Source organism: Piliocolobus tephrosceles, chromosome 8 (genome assembly GCF_002776525.5).
Source record: "Piliocolobus tephrosceles isolate RC106 chromosome 8, ASM277652v3, whole genome shotgun sequence".
In the NCBI taxonomy this organism is placed as follows: domain Eukaryota; kingdom Metazoa; phylum Chordata; class Mammalia; order Primates; family Cercopithecidae; genus Piliocolobus; species Piliocolobus tephrosceles.
Window position 1 is genome coordinate 100763695 of NC_045441.1, and position 20722 is coordinate 100784416.

General features: G+C 41.3%; 1 protein-coding gene across 1 annotated transcript in view; it reads right to left on the minus strand.

The window, feature by feature from the left end:
- Positions 1-15368: 15368 nt before the first annotated feature.
- NRCAM (neuronal cell adhesion molecule) overlaps positions 15369-20722 on the minus strand; it is a 93364-nt gene continuing 88010 nt past the window's right edge. The window contains exon 24 of the mRNA XM_023183107.1: positions 15369-17754. Coding sequence (XP_023038875.1) covers positions 17517-17754 — 238 coding nt within the window. The 3' untranslated portion in view covers positions 15369-17516. The remainder of the gene's footprint in view (positions 17755-20722) is intronic.

Consider the following 20722-nt stretch of genomic DNA (forward strand, 5'->3'; position numbering starts at 1 on the left):
AGTGGCAAAACCCTCTCTGACAGAACCCACGTCAACCCCCTTTGTATTACCTCAGAGTGACCACAGACAAAGGGCTCATTGGCACCTGGAGAGAACCCCAGTGGACTTACCATTTGGCTTCTCTTAAAACCAACTCTCCCAGTTCTTCTCCTAACAGGAAGACCCATCCAGCCTGCAGTGGCCTGGGCCTGAGGTTATCCTGGCATCTTCCACCTCAGAATCTGCCTTGGCGTGTTCTAATTACAGAGACTGAGGTGGATGGAGCTCGCAGGGCATTTAGGAGAGACGAGAAGAGGAGACTCAGGTCTATTGATTATTCTTATAATCCCTATAAGAATCTAAAAATACATTTCAACATTTATAGGAAAGTGCTAAAATGTACCACATTTTACAGTTGTTGATAAATGTGTAAAAGCTGTGTCATTTCTTTTCTTTTTCCATTTTTTTTTTTGAGTTGGAGTCTCGCTCTGTCTCCCCGGCTGGAGTGCAGTGGCGCGATCTCGGCTCACCGCAAGCTCCGCCTCCTGGGTTGACGTCATTCTCCTGCCTGAGCCCCCAGATCTGGGACTACAAGCGCCCGCCACAGCGCCCGGCTAATTTTTTTGTACTTTTTTTAGTGGAGACGGGGTTTCACCGTGTTAGCCAGGATGGTCTCAATCTCCTGACCTCGTGATCCACCCACCTCAGCCTCTCAAAGTGCTGGGATTACAGGCGTGAGCCACTGCGCCCGGCCAAAAGATGTGTCATTTCTAAGCAAAAATTAACCAGTTTTAGAGTGTGAGACCCAGCTAGGACTTTAGAGATAATTACAGTTCTCTTCGTCCTTGAGAAAAAGCGAAAATCTAGAGAGTTAAATGACTCAGCTAAAGCCACACATTAGTCCACAGCCACCTCACTGTAACAGCCCACGGTGATGCCATGTTTCTTTTGTTGTTTGGTGTGGCAGCTTTGTGGCATAGCCGCACTAGCACTCTTGAAGATTTCAGTGAATCCAGGGAAATGGGAATGTTTTGTAAGAGAGTATGTTGTACTAAATAATTTAATCCCCTCATCAACCTGTGAGGTAGATACTAAATTATTCTCATTTTATAAATTAGGAAAATGAGGCACAAAGAAGTTAAGTAACTTGCCCATCATCACACAGATATCAACATTTCTTTTAATTCCCTCGAGATGAACTGAAATAGCAAGAAAGCAGCGGAAGTAGAGTAGTAAAGATTAGGTTGTTGGGAGCCAATCTCAGGTATCAAATGGCAGAATCAGTTTTCCCAGGGACCTTCCCTTGGGAAGGAAAAATTGTGCCAGGAAAAATTGTGAAAATCTTTGAAATGAACAAAAATATTACTTGGTATCTTATGTAGTATATCTTTCCTGTTTATTTCTGTGTTTGAGCTACTTTACAACTCTGTACTCTTAGAATACTGATAGCGTACAAATGATTCTTGTCCATGGAAATGCCAATTGTGTCCTGTAGAGATGCAGTTCATTATTGCCCATATAGATATTGATAGATACAGATACCAGCCAATTGATTACAGCATGTCTGACGGCCTATACATGTGTGTTTTTTAAAAAATTCTCCTTTGAACTGGTTATAACATTCTCCTGTTTCTCTCATTAATGAGCGAATTGAATAGAATCTTTGGTATATATTTACTTTATATTTGTGTAAGAGTCATGATTTTACCTTTAAAAAATATTAACCCTTAACATTTGCTTGGCCTTCCTGAGTGTGCGTGTGTGTCGTACGTGGTTCCTCCTGCATGGAATGTTTTGCCTACTTCATCTATATCAAGGATCAGCACTCTACAATCCACAGGTGCAGGCTGGCCACTGCCTGCTTTTAGAGGGCCTGCAAAGTAAGAATGGCTTTTACATTTTTAAATAATAAGAAAAAATTTTAAAAATAGTATTTTGTGACATATAACAATGATATGAAATACAAATTTTTGCACTCACAAATAAAGTTTAATTAGAACAGTCCAATTGATAATCTGCATATTGTCTACAGCTGCCTTGTATATGCTACAATGGCAGAGTTGAGTTGTGAGAGACCATACCACCTGCAAAGCCAAAAACATCCACTAGCTGACACTTTACAGAAAAAGTTTGTTAAGCAGTGATCTACTTCATGCTGCTAGAGTCTCAGCATCACCTCCAGGGCATTTTCCCTACCCCTCCATTCCGGGCTGCGTTTCCCCTTCCTGATGCATATAATACTGTGTGTGTGTGTGTGTGGCCATTGCCGTCTCTGCTGTGTGGCTGACTTTCTCCTTATACCTCCACATCTAGTCTGTAAAGCCCTGAAGGACGTGAGTTTTGTCTTATTTACGCTTCCATCACCAACGCCTAAGATAGTGACTGACACATAGTTTGCACTCAAAATTTGTTGAATAAATGCTTGTTATCCTGTACTGGGTAACAAGGGCATTTGCATAGCATGGTATTCTGAACAAGTATTTAACAACTGCCTAGCTATCAACCTTACTTTTGAGATAAGATGACAGAAATCAGTATTTATCTTAATCCCCAGAAATGAAATGATACAGCAAGGAAGTGTGCGGGTAGAGGTAGTGAAGACAAGCTTGCTGGGGCTTGGCAAGAGTGGCTGTGCTCTGAGAAGGTGCAATGTGCCTGGATGAGAGCACATGTTTAAAACGTCTTAAGGAGACTGCCCAGTTCTAACCAATGTCCAGCTTGGACAGAGATCAGTTGTACAACTTCTGGGAGTAGCTTTCTCATTGTTTTTCACCAGCCTGCTTATCCGTGGATTTCAGAGTCCCTTCTGCTTGTCTTTCCATCTCCATTAATTCTTTGGTTTTTCTGCTTTGCCTTCCTGTCCTGTGAAGAAACTTTCACCTTGCTCTTGTGGCTTCCTGTTTCACTCAGGGTGTTTGACCCACGCACCTCCCTGGAGTCTAGTTCTGCTTTCTCAGGCAGCTCTTTGTGCTGCTCCAAATTTTCACTTCCAGAAGGTATCATTGGTGAGGAAATCCAAGGGGTCATGTCACATTCAGTAATCAATACAGGATTTATTGATTAAAGTAGCTTAGAGAATAAAAATATGGTTAGGAACAAGATTTTCAGAAAACTTTAAGCACTCTTACAGAACTAAGCAGTGTACGATTACAAGTGCTCCCCAAACTGGCATCAATTCTTTTCTGAATCTGTTGATTCTCTTCCTCAGTCTTCAGGTGTGCTTATCTGCCTTGTCCTGCTACAGGATTTGTCATCACTTGGGTGACCTAAGAATTCCTTGGTCCCAGACCTGAAATCATGTGGAGTCTTATACCTCCCCCACCTACCATAGGCCTAAGCACAAATGTCAGTTCCTCAAAGGAAGTGACCTTCTTTCTGTTTCCTTTGCAACCCTCCCACATCTGGCATATTATAGAAGCTACAGGAGGTATTGGCATGGATAAGATCACATTTCCATTTCCCACGTGTTACGGGTTGTATTGTGTACTGTAGCCCTCCCTCTGAATTCATGTGTGGAAGTCCTAATTCCTAGTACCTCAGAATGTGAACTTATATAAGAATGTGGTCATTGTAGATGTAATTAAAGTTAAGACAAGGTCATACTGTAGTAGCGTGCGCCCCTATCCATTATGACTAGTATCCCCTTTCACATACAAAAAGGGAAAATTGGAAATACAGAGACATGCACATAAGGAAAACACCATGTGAAGACTGGAGTTCTGCTGCCACAAGCCCAGGAACCAGAAGCTAGGAGAGAGGCCTGAAACAGCTCCTTTCCCAGCGCCTTCGGAGGAAGCATGGCCCTGCTGTCACCTTGATCTTGGACTTCTAGCCTCTAGAACTGTGAGAAGATAAAATTTTATTTTTTTTAAATTGAGACAATCTTGCTCTGTCGCCCAGGCTGGAGTGCAATGGCACGATCTCTGGGTTCAAGCAATTCTCGAGTAGCTGGAAATAGAGGCGCGTGCCACCAGGCCTGGCTAATTTTATTTTATTTATTTCTTTTTTTTGGTAGTTTTAGTAGAGACAGGGTTTTGCCATGTAGGCCAGGCCGGTCTCAAACTTCTGACCTCAGGTGATCTGCCTGCCTCAGCCTCCCAAAGTGCTGGGATTACAGGCGTGAGCCACCGTGCCTGGGAAAGTTCTATCGTTTAAACCACTCAGTTCATGGTACTTTGTTACGGAAGCCTTTGTACCCATCTTTCTTCTTCCTAACCCCAATACTGGGATTGTGGATTTGTTATCACCTAGAAGCCATTGCCATTTTAATTTGTTGAATTTTCTGCTTTTCCAAACTGAATGTTTCCCCTTGTATTAGTTCCCTTTTGCTGCTGTAACAAAATTACCACAAACTTGGTGGCTGAAAACAACGCAAACTTATTATCTTACAGTTAAGAAGGTCAGAAGTTTGGAATTAGTCTAAGCTAAAGCCAAGAGTTAGCAGGTCTGGTTCCTTCTGGAGGCTCTGAGGGGAGAATCCATTCCCTTGCCTCTTTCAGCTTTCAGAAGCTTCCATGGCTCCTTCCTTGTACCATTCAAACCTCTTGCTTCCATCATCATGTCTCTTGTTACTAAGGTGGATTCTCCTGCTTTCCTCTTATGGGGACTGCTGTGACTTTATTGTGCCCTCTAGGATTATCCAGGATATCCCTGTCTCTATATTCTTAATCCATTTTCAAAGTCATTATTGCCATGTCATGTATTCACAGTTTCCAGGGATTAATTATGCTATGCACATCTTGGTGGGGGGCATTTTTCTGTCCGCTCTACCCTCTTTCCATCTATTTCCTTTCCAAATTTCATTCATTTTCCAGGGTCTTCTTCTAGGATTCCTCTACTTCAGCCCACAGTAGTATCTGTCTTTGTAATTATAGTCTATAAACCACCACAGGGCTTGGTCCTAGATCTCTAATTGTTGGGCATGAAGTCACCTAGTCCTCCAAATGCACTGAAGGGAAGGTGCCAGAAGTGCAGAGATCATTGTTTTCATTCTTCCATCTCTCTTGAAATCCGTGACATTAGCTATGGACCCAAAGATGTAAAATACTGCTTGATGCAAGGATTCGCTTTTTTTTTTTTTTTTTTTTTTTGGAGTAACTAGATGCAGAGGGATAAATCCAGACCTCTAGATTTGCCCTCTCTTCTTCCTTTGTCTACATGCTATGGAAGTAAGACTGAGCTTGGCTGAATAGAGTAGAGAGCCGAGATCCCAAGTCATTGTCGACCCATGAGCAAGCTCTCCTGAATAGAGCTGGTTAAGCGGTTAGGCCTGACTTTCACATTTTTACTGTGTCCTTCCCATCTCTATGGAAAATAATTATCATGACACAACCCTGACAACCTCTAACCAGTCCCAACAAGGTTTAGGGGACTTTATGAAGCAACTTGTAAGAAGAGGGAAAGCCAAGGAAGCCTTTGCTCTGCCTTCTGAAGCATCTGGCAGCCTCACGACCATCAGAGCTTAGATGATTCTTGAAAGCTGGCTGCCCTCATGCCATGCTCTATATGCAAAAATCCAAAAAGAGAAAGATGTGGGTCTCTGCTCTTCTATAAAAGTGGGTCCAAGCCACCGTAGTCAGCTCCAAACCTGCATACCCAGAGACAGCCATGTCTTTCGTTTTCATAGCTTTTGGACTAGGGGACTCCTGGCCTTTAAAAACAATAGGCTTGTTTTTCATTTTTAAATATTAGTCTTTTACAACTAGACAGACTTATAGGCCTACTCTCCTCTCATTTTGGATATCAGACTCTCACTTAGTTTAGATTTAAGGAGAAATAAAGAGAGAAAGAGCTTGTATTTTGGAGTCAGACACACTTTAGTTCATAGACTAGATCTCTTCTACAGCTATGTAATCCTTGGAAATAAAAGTGATGCCACCTCACAGGATTGGTGAGAATATTAGATGGGAATGATGTACACATTGCCTTGTACAATACTTGGAATTTAATGGGCAGCGAAGTTGGGTTATCTTCTTCTTCCTCCTCATTTTAATCCAGAAATTCCTTGCTAAATGAAGAGGATTAAATGCCGGAAACACATATAAAGTAGGAAAACACAAGGATTGTTTGTATTTGGGGGACAGGATGTGAAAGAATGTAAAATAATTTGCAAAGGATTATGTCTTAGCTTGGACTGTCATAACAATACCACAGATTGGGTGGCTGAAACAACAGAAGTTTATTTTCTTACAGTTCTGGAGGCTACATATTCCAGAGCAAGGTGCCAGCCAACTTAATTCCTGGCAAGGATTCCCTTTCTGGTTTGCAGAAGACCACCTTCTCTCTGTCCTCACATGGCAGAGAGAGAGAGAGAGAGAGAGAGAGAGAGAGAACAAGCTCTTATTTGTCTCTTATTATAAAGATACTACCCCTATCGGATCAGGACCTCACTGTTATAATTTCATTTAGCCTTAGTTACCTCCATAAAGGCCCCATCTGTAAACACAGTCACACTGGGAATTGGGGCTTCAACATATGAATTTGGGGTGGAGGGTGACAGAGATAACCAGTCCATACAGATTTCATGGTCATGTTTACAGTTGAAATTTTCTTTCATTTCAGATTTTACCTTGGGCCTTTTATTGCATTAAGATTGAGAAGAATGCTTCTTTCCCTGCTTCTGCCTTTCTGGACTGTGGTGGCATCAGCCAGTGCTCTGGCCTTTCCCCACAGCAGTGGAGATGAGTGGGGTCTTCTCGCAGGTCCCCTGATGCACCTGCCCAGTGAGAGTTCCTGTGGTTCATTACAGATGAAATGGACTTCTCATGCTACCTCAGTTACCAGAATCACCCTCTTTAGAGTCTCCTCCCCTCCAAAGATGATGTCATCTTTCTACATATCATGCCTTCCCTGTTTCTTCTCCTAAGTCAATTGTTCATTGAATGCATCAAGATGTCAGTTGCTGCTACATTTATTTTCATTGCTTATTCTGATATCTCTGTATCTCCACTCAATGCAGCAATGCTTTACTCTGAAAAAGCATTTGGTCACAGTGTTTTTGTGCAAAGCTGCTGCATGCCTATATTTTTATTCATAGTATCTGATGGTATTATATAAAACGGTGTCTTTTCTTTTTAAGGGACCGAGAACACTTTTTTCCCCAGAGAAAATAGAAAAGAACGGGTCTGAAGGGGAAACCACAAACAGGGGTGACAAAAGCAGGTACTAAGGGAAAGACATCTCATTTGCCTTGGTGGTCTGGGGAAGTTTTTGTCAAAGGAATTGCTTTAAAAATGCTGAAGTTTGTGGAAAAATGGTTGCATGCACACCCCAGTGAGACTTATCTAATATAAAAAGAATCTGGGAATGGTTGCATTGTCTTCTTAATTCACTCCAGCAATATTTATTGATTATCAACTGTGAGCCTACACAGTGTCTGGTACATATGAGGCACTCAGCAAATATCCTCAAAAGAAGAAGAGAATACACAAGTCTTAGGGATTTGATTCTAGGAAGGAGGGATCTGGCGGTGGACACAAGTCAGTCCCTGGCCTTCTTATAGCTCTAGTTTGGGAATGCAGACACTCAGTGAGTGAATAAATAAATACAAAAGCAAAATTCAGGCTATGATAACTGCTATAAGGAAAACAAAGCATGACCTGTGTGTGAGAGAGTAACAGAGGAAGGGGACTGTTTGTAGACAAGATGTGAGGGGAGGCATTATTCTACCGCAGCCTGGAGAATGGGGAGTGAACCATGCAGAGACCTGGAGGAAGAACCTCCAGGTAGACAGAACAACAAATGCAAAGCCTTTGGGTGGGAAAGGCCACAGTTTTTGTGTGAATAAAAGAAAGGGGGCCAATGTGGCTAAAGCAGAGTGGAAAGGAGGAAGGGAGCAAGGGGCTCTGGTCAGAAATTTGGATTTTCTTCTAAGTGGAGTAGGAAGTCTTTGAAGTATCTTAGGGAGTTACATAATCTCTCTTTTGCAGAGATGAGCAAGCTATGGCCCACGCGTAAATCTGGCTAGTCATAGTTACACCCATTCATTTAAGTATTCTCTAGGGTTGCTTTTGCTGTACAATGACAGAGCTAGCAGTTGCAACACAGAACAAATCACCTGCAAAGCCTAAGTTATTTACTGTCTAATTTATTATTATCATTATTATTTTTTGAGACAGGGTCTTGCTCTGTCACCCAGGCTGGAGCGCAGTGACGTGAATAGTGATCCCTGCAGCCTCGACCTCCTGGGCTCAAGTGATCCTGCTAAGTAGCCGGGACCACAGGTCCCAGCCATCACACCTGGCTTTTTAATTTTTTTTGTAGAGATGGAGGTCTCACATTGTTGCCCAGGCTGGTCTGAAACTCCTGGGCTCAAGCAATCTTCCTGCCTTGGCCTCCCAAAGTGCTGGAATTAAAGACATGAGCTAGTGTGCCCGGTCTATCTGGTTTTTTAAAGAAAAAGACTGCCAACCCTGTTGTGTTGTGTGAAGTATGGCTTACAGGAGGGAGGCTGGAGATGAAGAATGTGATGTGTTCAACATATATTTTGGAAACTGACTTCTAGAATTGACCAATGGACTTGTTGGGGAGGCATGGGGGAGCTTAAAAGACGACTCCTGCGTGTTTTGCCTTGAGCCAAAGTGGTGCCATTTACTGAGATTGGGCACTACTAGAGACTGAATATTTAAGTCCTTTAAAATTCATATATTAAATCCTAACCCCCACTGTGATGGTATTAGGAGGTAGGGCCTTTGGGAGATGATTAGATCATGAGCCCTCATGAATGATATTAGTCCCCTCATAAAAGGGACCTCAGAGGAATCCTTTGTCCCTTGAAAGCTAGGATACAGGATGCTGTTTAAGACCTGGAGAGCAAAAATGAGGGAGGTACCAGGAAGGAGTAAGACAGGTAGTAAAAACTTGGGGGTGGGGGGATAAGAAAGAGAAACAGGATGGTACACGATACTAAGCTGGTGCTACCAAACAGCTAAGGCTTCACTGCTCTTGTGGTGTTTCACTGAGGAAACAGGAGGGCTGGGAGGGGACGTGCCCCACATATGGTATAGGCATCAGAAGCCTCATTTATGCATAGTCTGTTCACTTGTCAGACAAACATAAGCCTAGTGATGGTTTCTTCTAACAGCTTATGGAGGTGTAACTTACATATTATAAATTCACCTGCTTTAATGATTTTTAGTAAATTTACCATGCTGTGTGGTTATCAACACAATCCAGTTTTAGAACATTTCCATCACTCCAGTAAGATGCCGCATGCCAACTCACAGTTGATCCTTGTTCCTGTTCCCAGTCTCAGACAATCACTATTCTTCGTAGTCTTTAGAAGTTTGCATTTTCTGAACATTTTAAGTAAATGGAATCATGCGATATGTGGGTTTTTGTGTGTGGTTCCTTTAGTTCAGCATGTTTTTGACAGTCCTCCACATTTTGGCGTGTGTTAGTGCTTTTCAAAAAATTGCTGTCTAGTATTCCATTGACTTGTTTAGGTATGGCATTTAGTTGTGTGGATATGCCGCATTTAGTTGTGTGGATATGCCACATTTTGTTTATCCATTCATCTGTGGATAGACATTTTTTTGTTGGGGGGGGCAATTATGATCAATGCTTCTCTGAACATTCCTGTACAAGTCTATGTGTGGACATGTATTTTCATTTTTCTTGGGCATATACCTAGAGGTGGAATTTCTTGCTAGGTCATATGGTAAACTTTCATTTAACGTTTTAAGAAATCACCAAACTGTTATATTCCTACCAGCAATGTATGAGGGGCCTATTTACTCTAGATATGTTTTCTATGAGAGGAATATGAGAGAATTTGAGATCAAACATGGGCTGTGGAAAGAAACGTATTCAAAATACTGTTCATTAAATGCTTTCAGACAATAGGGTGGGAACAAGTTGTTTCTTTACACTGGTTTCAATTTTGGCTGCACATTAGAATCATCTGGGGAGCTTTAACAAGTTGTAATGTCCAGGCCATGTCTCAGACAATTACAATAAAGATGCTGTGAGGGTGGGTGGGCAGGTATTAGGGTTTTAAAACTCCCCAAGTGATTTCAGTGTGCAGGCTGAGAAGCTCTTCTATGAAAAAAAAAGTTTGTCAAGTCATTCACCGAGATAATGAGTTAAATAGTTACAGCTGAAGACAGACAGTGTCTATAGGACACGCTGAGTGAGACTGGAGAAGTTTTATGGCTATGGAAGGAACAAAGGATGTACTGTCCGGCAAACAGTGGCTTTTGTAATTATCTTCATATACTTTTCCCAGTATTATTTCAGCCATGAAGTGGAGGAGAGAGGAGGATAACTGAAGGGGGTAAGTGGGGTGGGAATCAAAGGTTTCAATGGTCCATTTGTTTAGATGGGAGAGACTTGAACAGTGTGAATGTCAATAGACACTCCAGTTAAACAGGAGAAGAAATAACTGATGGGTAAGAACCCACCAGAGAAGAGAGATGCCAGCTCAGGTAGAGGGACTGGCCCTCGTTAGGAGGAAGGATGGCTCCGCTGTCTTAACAGGAGGTTAGAGGTAGAGAATGAGAAAATATTGAGGCAAACATTTTGGTTTGCTAGCAGGAAGATGAGGGAATTCCCATCTATGCTTCCCTCCCCTCTTTTCAGTGAATTATGATGTAAGGTCATTTTGTAGAAAGTGATTTGTGAGGCTGGGCCCAGTTGCTCACACCTATAATCCCAGCACTTTGGCAGGCCAAGGTGGGTGGATCACCTGATGTCAGGAGTTCAAGACCCAGCCTGGCCAAAATGGGGAAATCCCATCTCTTCTATTAGCCAGGCATGATGGTGGGCACCTGTAATCCCAGCTACTTGGGAGGCTGAGGCAGGAGAATCACTTGAATCCGGAAGGCAGAAGTTGCAGTGAGCTGAGATCACATCACTATATTCCAGCCTGGGTGACAGAGTGAGACTGTCTCAAAAAAAAAAAAAAAAAAAGACAAGTGATTTGTGAGAGTAAGGGAGAGGAAGGGCAGGGTTAAATCCTTGAGGAGAATGAAGAAGATTTGACATAGTCATTGTTGAGTGTGAGAATGTAAGTTCCCTTGAGAAAAATAGCAGGTCTACTAGGCAGTGTTGAGAGTTGAACAATTCGAAGATATTTATAAAACAGTATGACACTGATCTACTCAGCCCCTAGGGGCGGGCAGGAGAAAACAGAGAGTAGACTTGCTCCCGAGTCCCGCCATTTCTCCATGGGTGTTTAGAAAAGACAGAAGGCCAAAGGACTTTCATGTAAAGCAGGAGTGTTTCACATAGGGACTATAACATCTGTGCTGGAGGAGGGATGGAGAAAAGGGGTAAACTGAAGGGTCGATGGAAATCAGAGGGGCAGTGGAGAGGCTGTGGGCAGAGTGAGGTGTGTAGTCTACATGATTATGGAGGGAGAGATGTCACGGAACTGTACCTAGGCACTGATGGGTTGCCCATATGAGTAATGGCAGAATTTGTCCTCATTTCCTCACCTACTCACTCTTCATCTCTTTCCAATCTGAACCACACTCCAGGTGGTTACTTTTACTAAGGTCTTAAATGATCTTTATGTCTTCAAATCCAAGAAACAGTTTTCAGTCCTCATTTTGCTTGATTTTTCAGTATAATGTGACATTATCAACCATTCTCTGGTCTTGAAATGGTCTCTTTCACTGGCTTCCAGGACAACACATTCTCTTTACTTCTTCCTGACTTTGGGCTCCTGTTTACTGGTCTCCTTTAGAGGTCTTTCTTTCTCTTCCTGTCCATTATATTTGGAAGTGTCTGAGTAAGGTGTAGTCCTCAGCCTTCTTGTCTATACTCTCTCCTTAGGCAATCTCATCCGTGCCTCATGGTTTAAATTGCTACTTGTCATCTTAGAAGTTTCTTTGGAGCTGTAAGCTCAAATATCCAATTCCTATTAGTTATTTCCATTTGGATGTCTCAGGTTTTCAAATTCCTTATTTATTATTCTGAAATTATAATGTGCCCCCAAATCTAGTTCTTTTCCGACATTCACACCTGAGTGAACCTCATGTCTGGTTAGGCAAGTCAGAAATCTAAACACCATCCTTGATAACCTCTCTTTCCCTCAACTCTCCTTATCCAATCCACTGTTCCCATCAGTTTTGCTTCCTAAATATTCTTAGAATTCACTCATCTCTCCCCACCTCCAGTGCTATGACCAGATCCAGTCTCTATCATCTCTTGTCTAAATTACTGCTCAGCTTCCCAAAGGCCTCTTAGCTTCTTCCCTAACTCCCTTCCAGTCCATTCCCCACACCAAATCTCGTAAACCCCACCCCCCACAAACACAAATTGCATCATACAGCCCTTGACTTAAGCCCCCTCCAATGACTTCCAGTTGCTACTGCTCCTTGAATAAATGCAAAAGCTTGTCCTCAAGCCCCAGCATGGTCTGGCCCTGCATCCACTCCAGGCACACTGGCCTTTCTGTGCGGCATCTCTGTCCTGCCTCCTTCTCCTTGGTTCCAACTTGTCCCAGCTCTCAGCTCACATTTCTTCAGGGACGCTTTCCTGACCACTTTGACCAGGCTGGGCTCCACCATCATTTGCTCTCATGGAATGGTGTGCCTTCCCTTTATAGCTCTTACCTCAGTTTGGAATTACACATTCACTTAGGTGATTATTTGACAATGTGTGTCTGCTCACACCAGCCTCCAGCCTATGTAAGAACAGGAACCACATCTGGTTTTGTTCATCTTGTATCTTCCCCAATTAGCAAAATACCTGGGTCTAGAAGGTGTTCAGATTGTGTGTGTGTGTGTGGGTGTGTGTGTTCGTTATTAAGAACCATAAGATCTAAGCAGAAAGGTATCTTAGAAAACATCTGCTATCTGTCATTTTCAAGTTGAAAAGGCAGAGGTTTGGAGAGGTGGGAGATGAGGGGGTTCATTTATATACTGCCACACAGCTAGCTGATGGCAGAGCTGCAATCTGAATCTATTACTCACCCTCCAGGGAGGTTGGTTGACACTAATGGGTCATTTTCCTGCCTGGTGCCCTTTTGACCAATAGAACCAAACCAAGCTTAGTAAAGCAGAGCAGAAATTTTATTTATTAATAAAGAAATGGATAAGGGAAGCTCATACTCAAAGCACCTTCTTGCCAGATGGGAGGATGGGGACGGTTAAAGGGGGATGTTAAGAGCTCTTAGGGCAGGTAGGTGGAGACTGGGGCGCCATTCCTGAAGAAAGGTGGGTTCTTCCAGGAGGCGCTACAGTGTGCACAGTCTTTTGTACTTGGCACTTTTTGTGCCTAGCAAGGTACATTTCTGGCCCCTGGGCGGAGGTCTTAGCACGGTAATGGAGCAAGAATGCAGGTCAGGGCAGTATTGCTGAGTTACTTCATGGTTACTGGCATCCAGCCTTCCTTTCTGTAAGCAAGCACAGCTGCGAGCACAGGTTAATTTCACAGGTTTGGAGGCTTCCTGAATTGGGGTTGTTGCCGTGACAAATCCCCATCTCTTTCCGGTTCAGTGAATTTTCCACCTCCACCTAAGAACTATTTATTAGTATAAATACTCAAGTAGTGTTCTCTCCCTCTCTTGTTTTTTTATTTTTTATTCTTTTTTAGTGAAAAGAGCTGTCTGTGCTTAAGCAGTGCTTTTTTGGGGGGGGTGCTATACCATCATAAAACATCAAGCCATTGGCAGATAAAATAGCATATTCTGGAGAAGAGGGAGATCCCATTTTAAGGACATGCCTCTCCTCATCCCCATCAACTTGCAGCAATGGTAGAGATGCTTAGTAGGACCCAGGAGGCATACTCCTCCTTCCTCTCCCCCTACCGAAACTCCCCAGCCACAATCATTAAGAGGAAGAAGCTTAACAAGGCTCACAGGGACACATGCTTGCTCTCTGGAAGCTGTGGACTCGTCAGAGAAAGCTGCAAATCCCATTTTCCCCTGTTGCAGCAATCATTTTTTTTGCATGATCAGATCATAAGCTGATTATTGAAGCTGGTTTGCACTGTGTCCAGAGGCCACTTTTTCCTGCAAGTAGGGTTCTTGCACTGCATAGAGCAGGGGAGCCCTCTGGTGGTAATCTGTAGGAAAATCTCCTGAGCAGGAGGGATTTGCTTAATTTGGGTGAGAATTCTTCATATTCTTTTCCCTTGCCTCCATAAGCCTTTTCCAAAATCGGTCATTAGGGCTGGGTGTGGTGGCTCATGCGTGTAATTCCAGCACTTTGGGAGGCCGAGTAGGTCACTTGGCCCACCCACTGAGGCGGGTAGGTCACTTTAGGTCAAGAGTTTGAGACCAGCCTGGCCAACATGGCAAAACCCCTGTCTACTAAAAATACAAAAATTAGCCGGACGTGGTAGTGCACACCTGTAATCCCAGCTACTTGGGAGGCTGAGGCATGAGAATCACTTGAACTAACCCAGGAGGCAGAGGCTGCAGTGAGTGCCTCTGCTCTCCAGGCTGGGTGACAGAGTGAGACTCTGTCTCAAAACAAAACAAATCAGCCATTAGTAGGTAAACCAGGCCTGTCGTAAGCCATCTGAACAAGAAAGTTCATACCGTCAATGGACCATTGCTTTTTGGGGTCAAGATTGCATTTCTCCAGCCCCTTTTTGCTAAAGAGCCCCAGGACTGATAATGAAGACAAAGCTATGGATTGTGAATGTGGCCCACATTGTAGAGGGGAGGAGAGGCCCTGACATGCTGTTCTGAAGTGAGTGACAGACATGCCCTCCAGGTGGAAACACCAAGCTTGGCATAGCACTTTAAAGTTCACTTATATAACATGTGATCCAAATCACCATGGAGGAGGGCAGCTCTGAGCCAGCAGGAGGTCTTGTAGGTGTGGGGTTGGGACCAGGGGGCTGGAGAATAACGGGCAGGTGGTGGAACATGCAAACATGCTGGGGCTTGGCTCTTTGCAGTGGGGTTTGAGAAGATTAGAAGAGTGAGGGTGCAGAGAAGGGAGAGGATGACATATATTCGATACCTGTAGTGTCCTCTTCAGACAGGAAAGTTAAGACATCCAAGTCACCTGTGATTCAGGAGGGCAGAGTCCAGGCAAGCAGAAGAGAGGGGCCGGGCCCAGGCATGCACCAGGAACCAGGCTTTGACAAAGGAGGCAGCGCCTGATTTCTTGAACCTTTCTCAAAAGGCTAGGAATATCTAGTCCTGTTTCTCATTCAAATGTTTTTGGTATGTCCTGTTTTATTAGATCTGTTTGTATTTAGTTTTAATTTTCTCTGCATAGAACAGCCATTTTAAGGTAAAAATAAAATTTTTCACCATTTTAAAACATTAGGCAATATATGTTTGAAAAGGTTAAAAATCACAAAGAGATCAAGACTGTTTAATCATTACTTTTTTGAGGGAAATGCAGTCACATTTGCCTGTACCATTACATACACCATTACTTGGACATTCACACTCAATTGGGAACATACATTACAAAAGAGAGAGGAACTTTTAAAACCACATTTAATTTGTAATACAAAACCTGTTGCACTATTACAGGTGTGATACAGAAGTGACCCTTTCATGCACAGATAAATTTCGCATCTACCAGTATGGAAGAGGAAAAACTGTGTTTTTATTGTTCTCCCAAAATATTGGCAAATTTAAAGTAACTTTTAATCTCTGTGCTTTCTGATGCCAAGGCAAACCTGTTTTGTCTTTTTGTATTTTCAATAGACAGGTGGATCTGTGAAAAGTGAATATAGAGACATGAAAGTATTTAGGGCCATCTTTACCTGGGATTACTTTAAATTATGCTTTACCTACATATATCAAAGACGCCAGGTTACTAGGCCTACTGTGCCCCATAGGCAAAGCTCTGAAGACCTCATTGAGAAATCTGCTGTCAATATGTAGAAAAGTTCACTATTTCAGTTTCACAGCAAAAAAGGCAGGGGAAGGGGGGAACCCAGTACATGTTTAAGTAGATGCTTTCCAATCCCATTCACTGCATTAATTAGCTTACTTCTTATACAGTACAACATAAACATTGCATGTTTATTTGTATGTAACACCTATAAGCATATAGCATCTACACTTTAAGTGTATTTACAAATTCAACAAAATATCTACATATAAAAAGCTTTACTTAAAATTAAACTTGATGCAAGTTATGAGAAACCAATTTATTGGCAAATGAAACTGAGCATTCCTTCAACCATAGGTTGTTATAGATTTTCATATTTGGAGGTAACCCATTTGATAGATATTGTTTATGAGTATGATAGAATATATATTTACTTTTTAAACTGCAGATGTAATCCCTTGGACTGTTGGCCTTTTAAGCACTTGTCAGATTTCTTAGATTCTGAAATGTGTCCATAGCAATTTGCATACACGTTGTTTAATGCTGTAGAGTTTTGAACACTCACATAGGTAAAGTCTTGGAGAATAATACATTACTGTTGGCATGCTGTTGTATGCTTTTAGTGTTGGAATAACTTAGTGTTTAAAATTAATTTTCTAGCATGTTGACATCTTTCTTACTGAATGTAACAGAAATCATAGAGGACCACAAAATCATCATGTGCTTCAGTTGGTGACAAAGCTTTTCTTTTTTATGCTAATGAGGAAATGCTATTTCAAATAAACTGTCTTCTTATTTTTATTTTCATGTTTTCTTCTTTTCCCAGCATTGCAGTTTTCATGAACTCTGCTTTTTAAAAGTTACTTTTAGACAAGGACAGTAATCTAGGACTCAGAATGGACTGGACCAGCTGATACAGAATGCAGTATGTTATGGAATGCTTAACGTTTGAAGGCACTGTATGTGTCTTGCCCTGTGTTCTCTGGAATAATGTTTGAAATTTAATTTGAATGATTTGCTTTTGATTCTTTCAGTATGGCACACATGCCAAGATGCATCGTAATACACCTTGTTTATGCCCAAAAACAACTGAACAGAAATGATGTAAAAAGAACACTGTGCTGCTGTAATGCCTGGAAGATTAAGAAGCCTACGGAGTAACAGGAGCCAAGAGTAGGTAACAGTTCTCGGTAAGCATCAGCAATGCGACTGTCATAATGAACTCATTTAGCAAGTATATACTGTACACACTGTTCCTAACAGTCTCCCAAAAAGACTAACGACAGCTATACATAGAGTCACCAATTTCACAACAATGTCCACAAAGACATTGAAGTTCTAGAGAATACTACAGTAACACTCTTGACGATGAAAACGGAATTCATATATAGGGGTTCTGCTGAGGATAGTATAAACAAAGTATCAAACCATGTTTTCATAACATACACGGGTACGTCTTTTAAATGTGGAGCATTTTTCATGCATCATATTGAACTGTATCCTGAAGAGGAAATAACAGGATCTGTTGGTGATGTCACATTATTTTTTTACCAGTTCTGAGGAAATCAAGAATACCCATTTTGAACGAAAAAGTATGCACTTTGCATTCCAGTTCACATTAACATATCATTTGACTGAGTTATGTTTTTGCTCTAACTATTCTCATAATATTAACATATAGCAGAAAATATACTCTCTACCCATATGTTCATAGTATGAGAGGGCTGACAAACAAGTGCTTAGGATAAACATTCTAGAGAAATGGAATATTGGCAAAGAGCTTAAAAATTAAACAAAGGAATTCATGGCGTTGACAGGAGAAGGTGCCTCTGAGCTTTCGTTTCCTTCAGCCGGCTCTTTCTCTTTCTTACCACTGTATTGTCCAATAAAGGAGCCATCCTCATTGAACTGGCCATTAACCCCTTCTCCATAGTCAACTAGGCTGTCGTCACTGTCTTCTTTTTTCACAGTCCTGTCTGAAGGAGTTCGACTTCCTTTTTTCAAAGGCTTGTGGTCTTCTGCGTCACTGGAAGAAACAGAAAACATTTTTGTCAAGATTGGCATTTAGGTAACATTTTTTGTTTTTAAAGACCATGCATGCAAATTATGAGAAAGCATTTGGAGTCCTGGGTTTGTCTGGCCAAATCTAATTGTCAGGTTGACTCCAATGACGAGGATGAGTTGGAATGGAAATCAGGAGCAGGAATGGTTGAATCATGAAGTCTTCAGTAGAGTGGATGGCTCTCAATTGTGTATGTTAATTTCAATGACAAATTCTGATTCCTGAGTTGAAAGCAATCCAGAAATAATCACAAGCATTAAATAAGAAAGAATTAAGAAAAGTAGAAAAATCATCATTATTTTGAATTCAAAAAGGCAAAAGCTTATGGCACGTAAAGAAGTTAGTATGTTAAACTGCACAATATCTCTGATTCCTTGGTTGTGAATGGAGCATGATTTTGGTTAGGTGTGAAATATGGATTTTTTTTTTTTTTCTGAGCCCAGAAGAAGAAGCAAAATCCTGCATTTCAAATAATTTTGTTATCAATGCAGGCCAGACTGTAAACTTCAACCTTACCTTTCAAGAGACCTACAAATCCCATTAAAAGGATGCAGAAGAAACAAATGAAAATAGCCTAAGAAGAAAAGCAAAATCCTTATACTGATAGTACACAGTTTTTTTTTGTTTTGTTTTGTTTTTTTTGGTAAAAATTTTAGTTAATGAGTAAAGATTTATTAATCTGGAAAGAGACGCACTTTAACTTAAAAGCACTACATTTGTACTATGAATGGCATGCCAATATATTCTAAAGAATGTGAGCGATTCCAAACATGTAATAGCAAATGCTTCCTACACTCATGTTAACCCCCCAGCTCCCTTATTCCATGTGTGTTATGCAGCCTGACCATGCTGGATGGGAATCTGAGGAGTGTACTTTAATAGGACTTTACAAGAGTCCATTATTATAATTTTTTGCTTATTTCTCTGTTGAACCCCTAAGCACAATTTCTGGAAGTTGAAGAGTAATCATTATGTTTTTGAATGTTTACCCTTATGGTCAAATAACTAGTTATGCATATTGATCTATTTTTAAATAGGTAACATTTGTGAAAAAAATAGAAAAAGGCAGTGACAGGACCCAACATTTTGTTTTCTTTCAAAGAACAAAAATGCAAGGCAAAATAGGAAACATATACAGTATTAATAAAAACGAAAAAGCCTTAATATACAAAAGGTATCACTGGCTGCCGTATTTAATCTAGCAATTTGTGCTAAGACTTTACTGCTCCCTCTGTTTCAGACAGTGACTTTTCTTTTTCTAGCCAAGATACAAGTATTTCAAGATGCACAAGTATCCTGGCTCTTTTGTCAATACCTTTCACTAGGGATTTCAATTTTTCTCCAAGAAGAAAATCTCAAGTCTGGGAAATAATGCTAGCATAATATGACACCGGCATATGCCACGGAAAACAACCTGTTTCAGTAATACACGATTTCTTATTGCACACTGAATAAACTATATGATATCACTGTTAATAAACAACTGGAGAAGAGTCATCTTGGGGTGGCCTGTGTTTGGGGGCACTTCAGAGGACACAGCATTGAGTGTCTAACCTGTTATGAAAACAGCCTACACAACATCTCTGGGGTTTAATTATTTAACACTTCCTGTGAAATATAGTTCATGTTTCAGTGTGACAGTTAATTCAGCTGAAGAGTTCAAAATAGGCAGAATTTTGTCACCTGAATTCCAATGACTAGTCTTATTCTGCCTTGTAATACTAGCATCCCAAGGAATACACTACTGGAAATTTGTTATCTGTGGCATTTCTTTGGTCTAGCCATCTATCCACCCATCCCTTCATCCAATGAATGTTTATTGAGTGCCTACTCTAAGACAGATTGTTCTCGGCACTGGGAATATAGCAGCAAACAAAATAGATTAAAACCCTCACCTCACTGGCTTTATTTCTAGTGGAAGAAAATATAATTAACAATCAATATAATAAAAAATTATGCATATATTATGTCAGAAGATGATTATCACTATGCAAATTATAGAGCTGAGTAAAGACTACAGAAGGTGTTGGAGAAGGGATGGAGAGTTGGCATTAAATAAGATGTCCAGGAAGGCCTCGTCAAGCAGTGATATCTGGTCAACAACTTTAAAAGAGGTGAGTTAGCAAGGTGGACAGTTGGAGGGAGAGCAGTTCATGCAGGAGTAACAAGCAGTATAAATGTCTTGAGGTGAGGGCAAGACTGGCAAGTTCTAGGAACACTAAGGAGCTTGGTGTGGCTGGAGAGAGAGACACACACACAGAGTAGGAGAGTAGGAGTTAAGTAAGGGGAGTAGCAGGGCTAAATCAGGGCCTGTGGGACATTGTAAGGATGCTGCCTTTAACTCTGAGTGGACTTGGACCAGAGTGGAACACTGGAGGTGATATAAGATGCTCAGATTATGAACATATTTTGAAGGTAGAGCCAACGGGATTTTCTGATGGGTTAGAGATGGAATAACAGAGAAAAAGATTTTTGGTTTGAGCAACAGGAAGCTTGGAAGTACTGTTACTATGGAGTGGAGCATGTTGGGAGGGGAAAAAATCAATGGTTTCATTTTGGGCATATTAAAGTTTGAATATGTCCTGAGAACCATCCCTTTAATCATTTTATGAGGCTAGTATAACATTGATATCTAAAACCAGTAAGAACACTTCAAGAAAGTCAAACTACAGGCTAATCTCATTCATGAACATAGATGAAAAAACCCCAAACAAACCATGACCAAACCAAATTTAGCAATCTACGAAAAAGACAATATTTCATATCCAGGTTGGGTTTATTCCAGGAATGCAGGTTTATTTTAGCATTAAAACATCAATTCGTATAACTCATCATTTTAGCAGAAGAAAACAGAAATATGATAATCTCAGTAAATTTAGAAAGAGGTATATGAAAAAATTCAACACCCATTCATGATAAAAAACATTAGGAA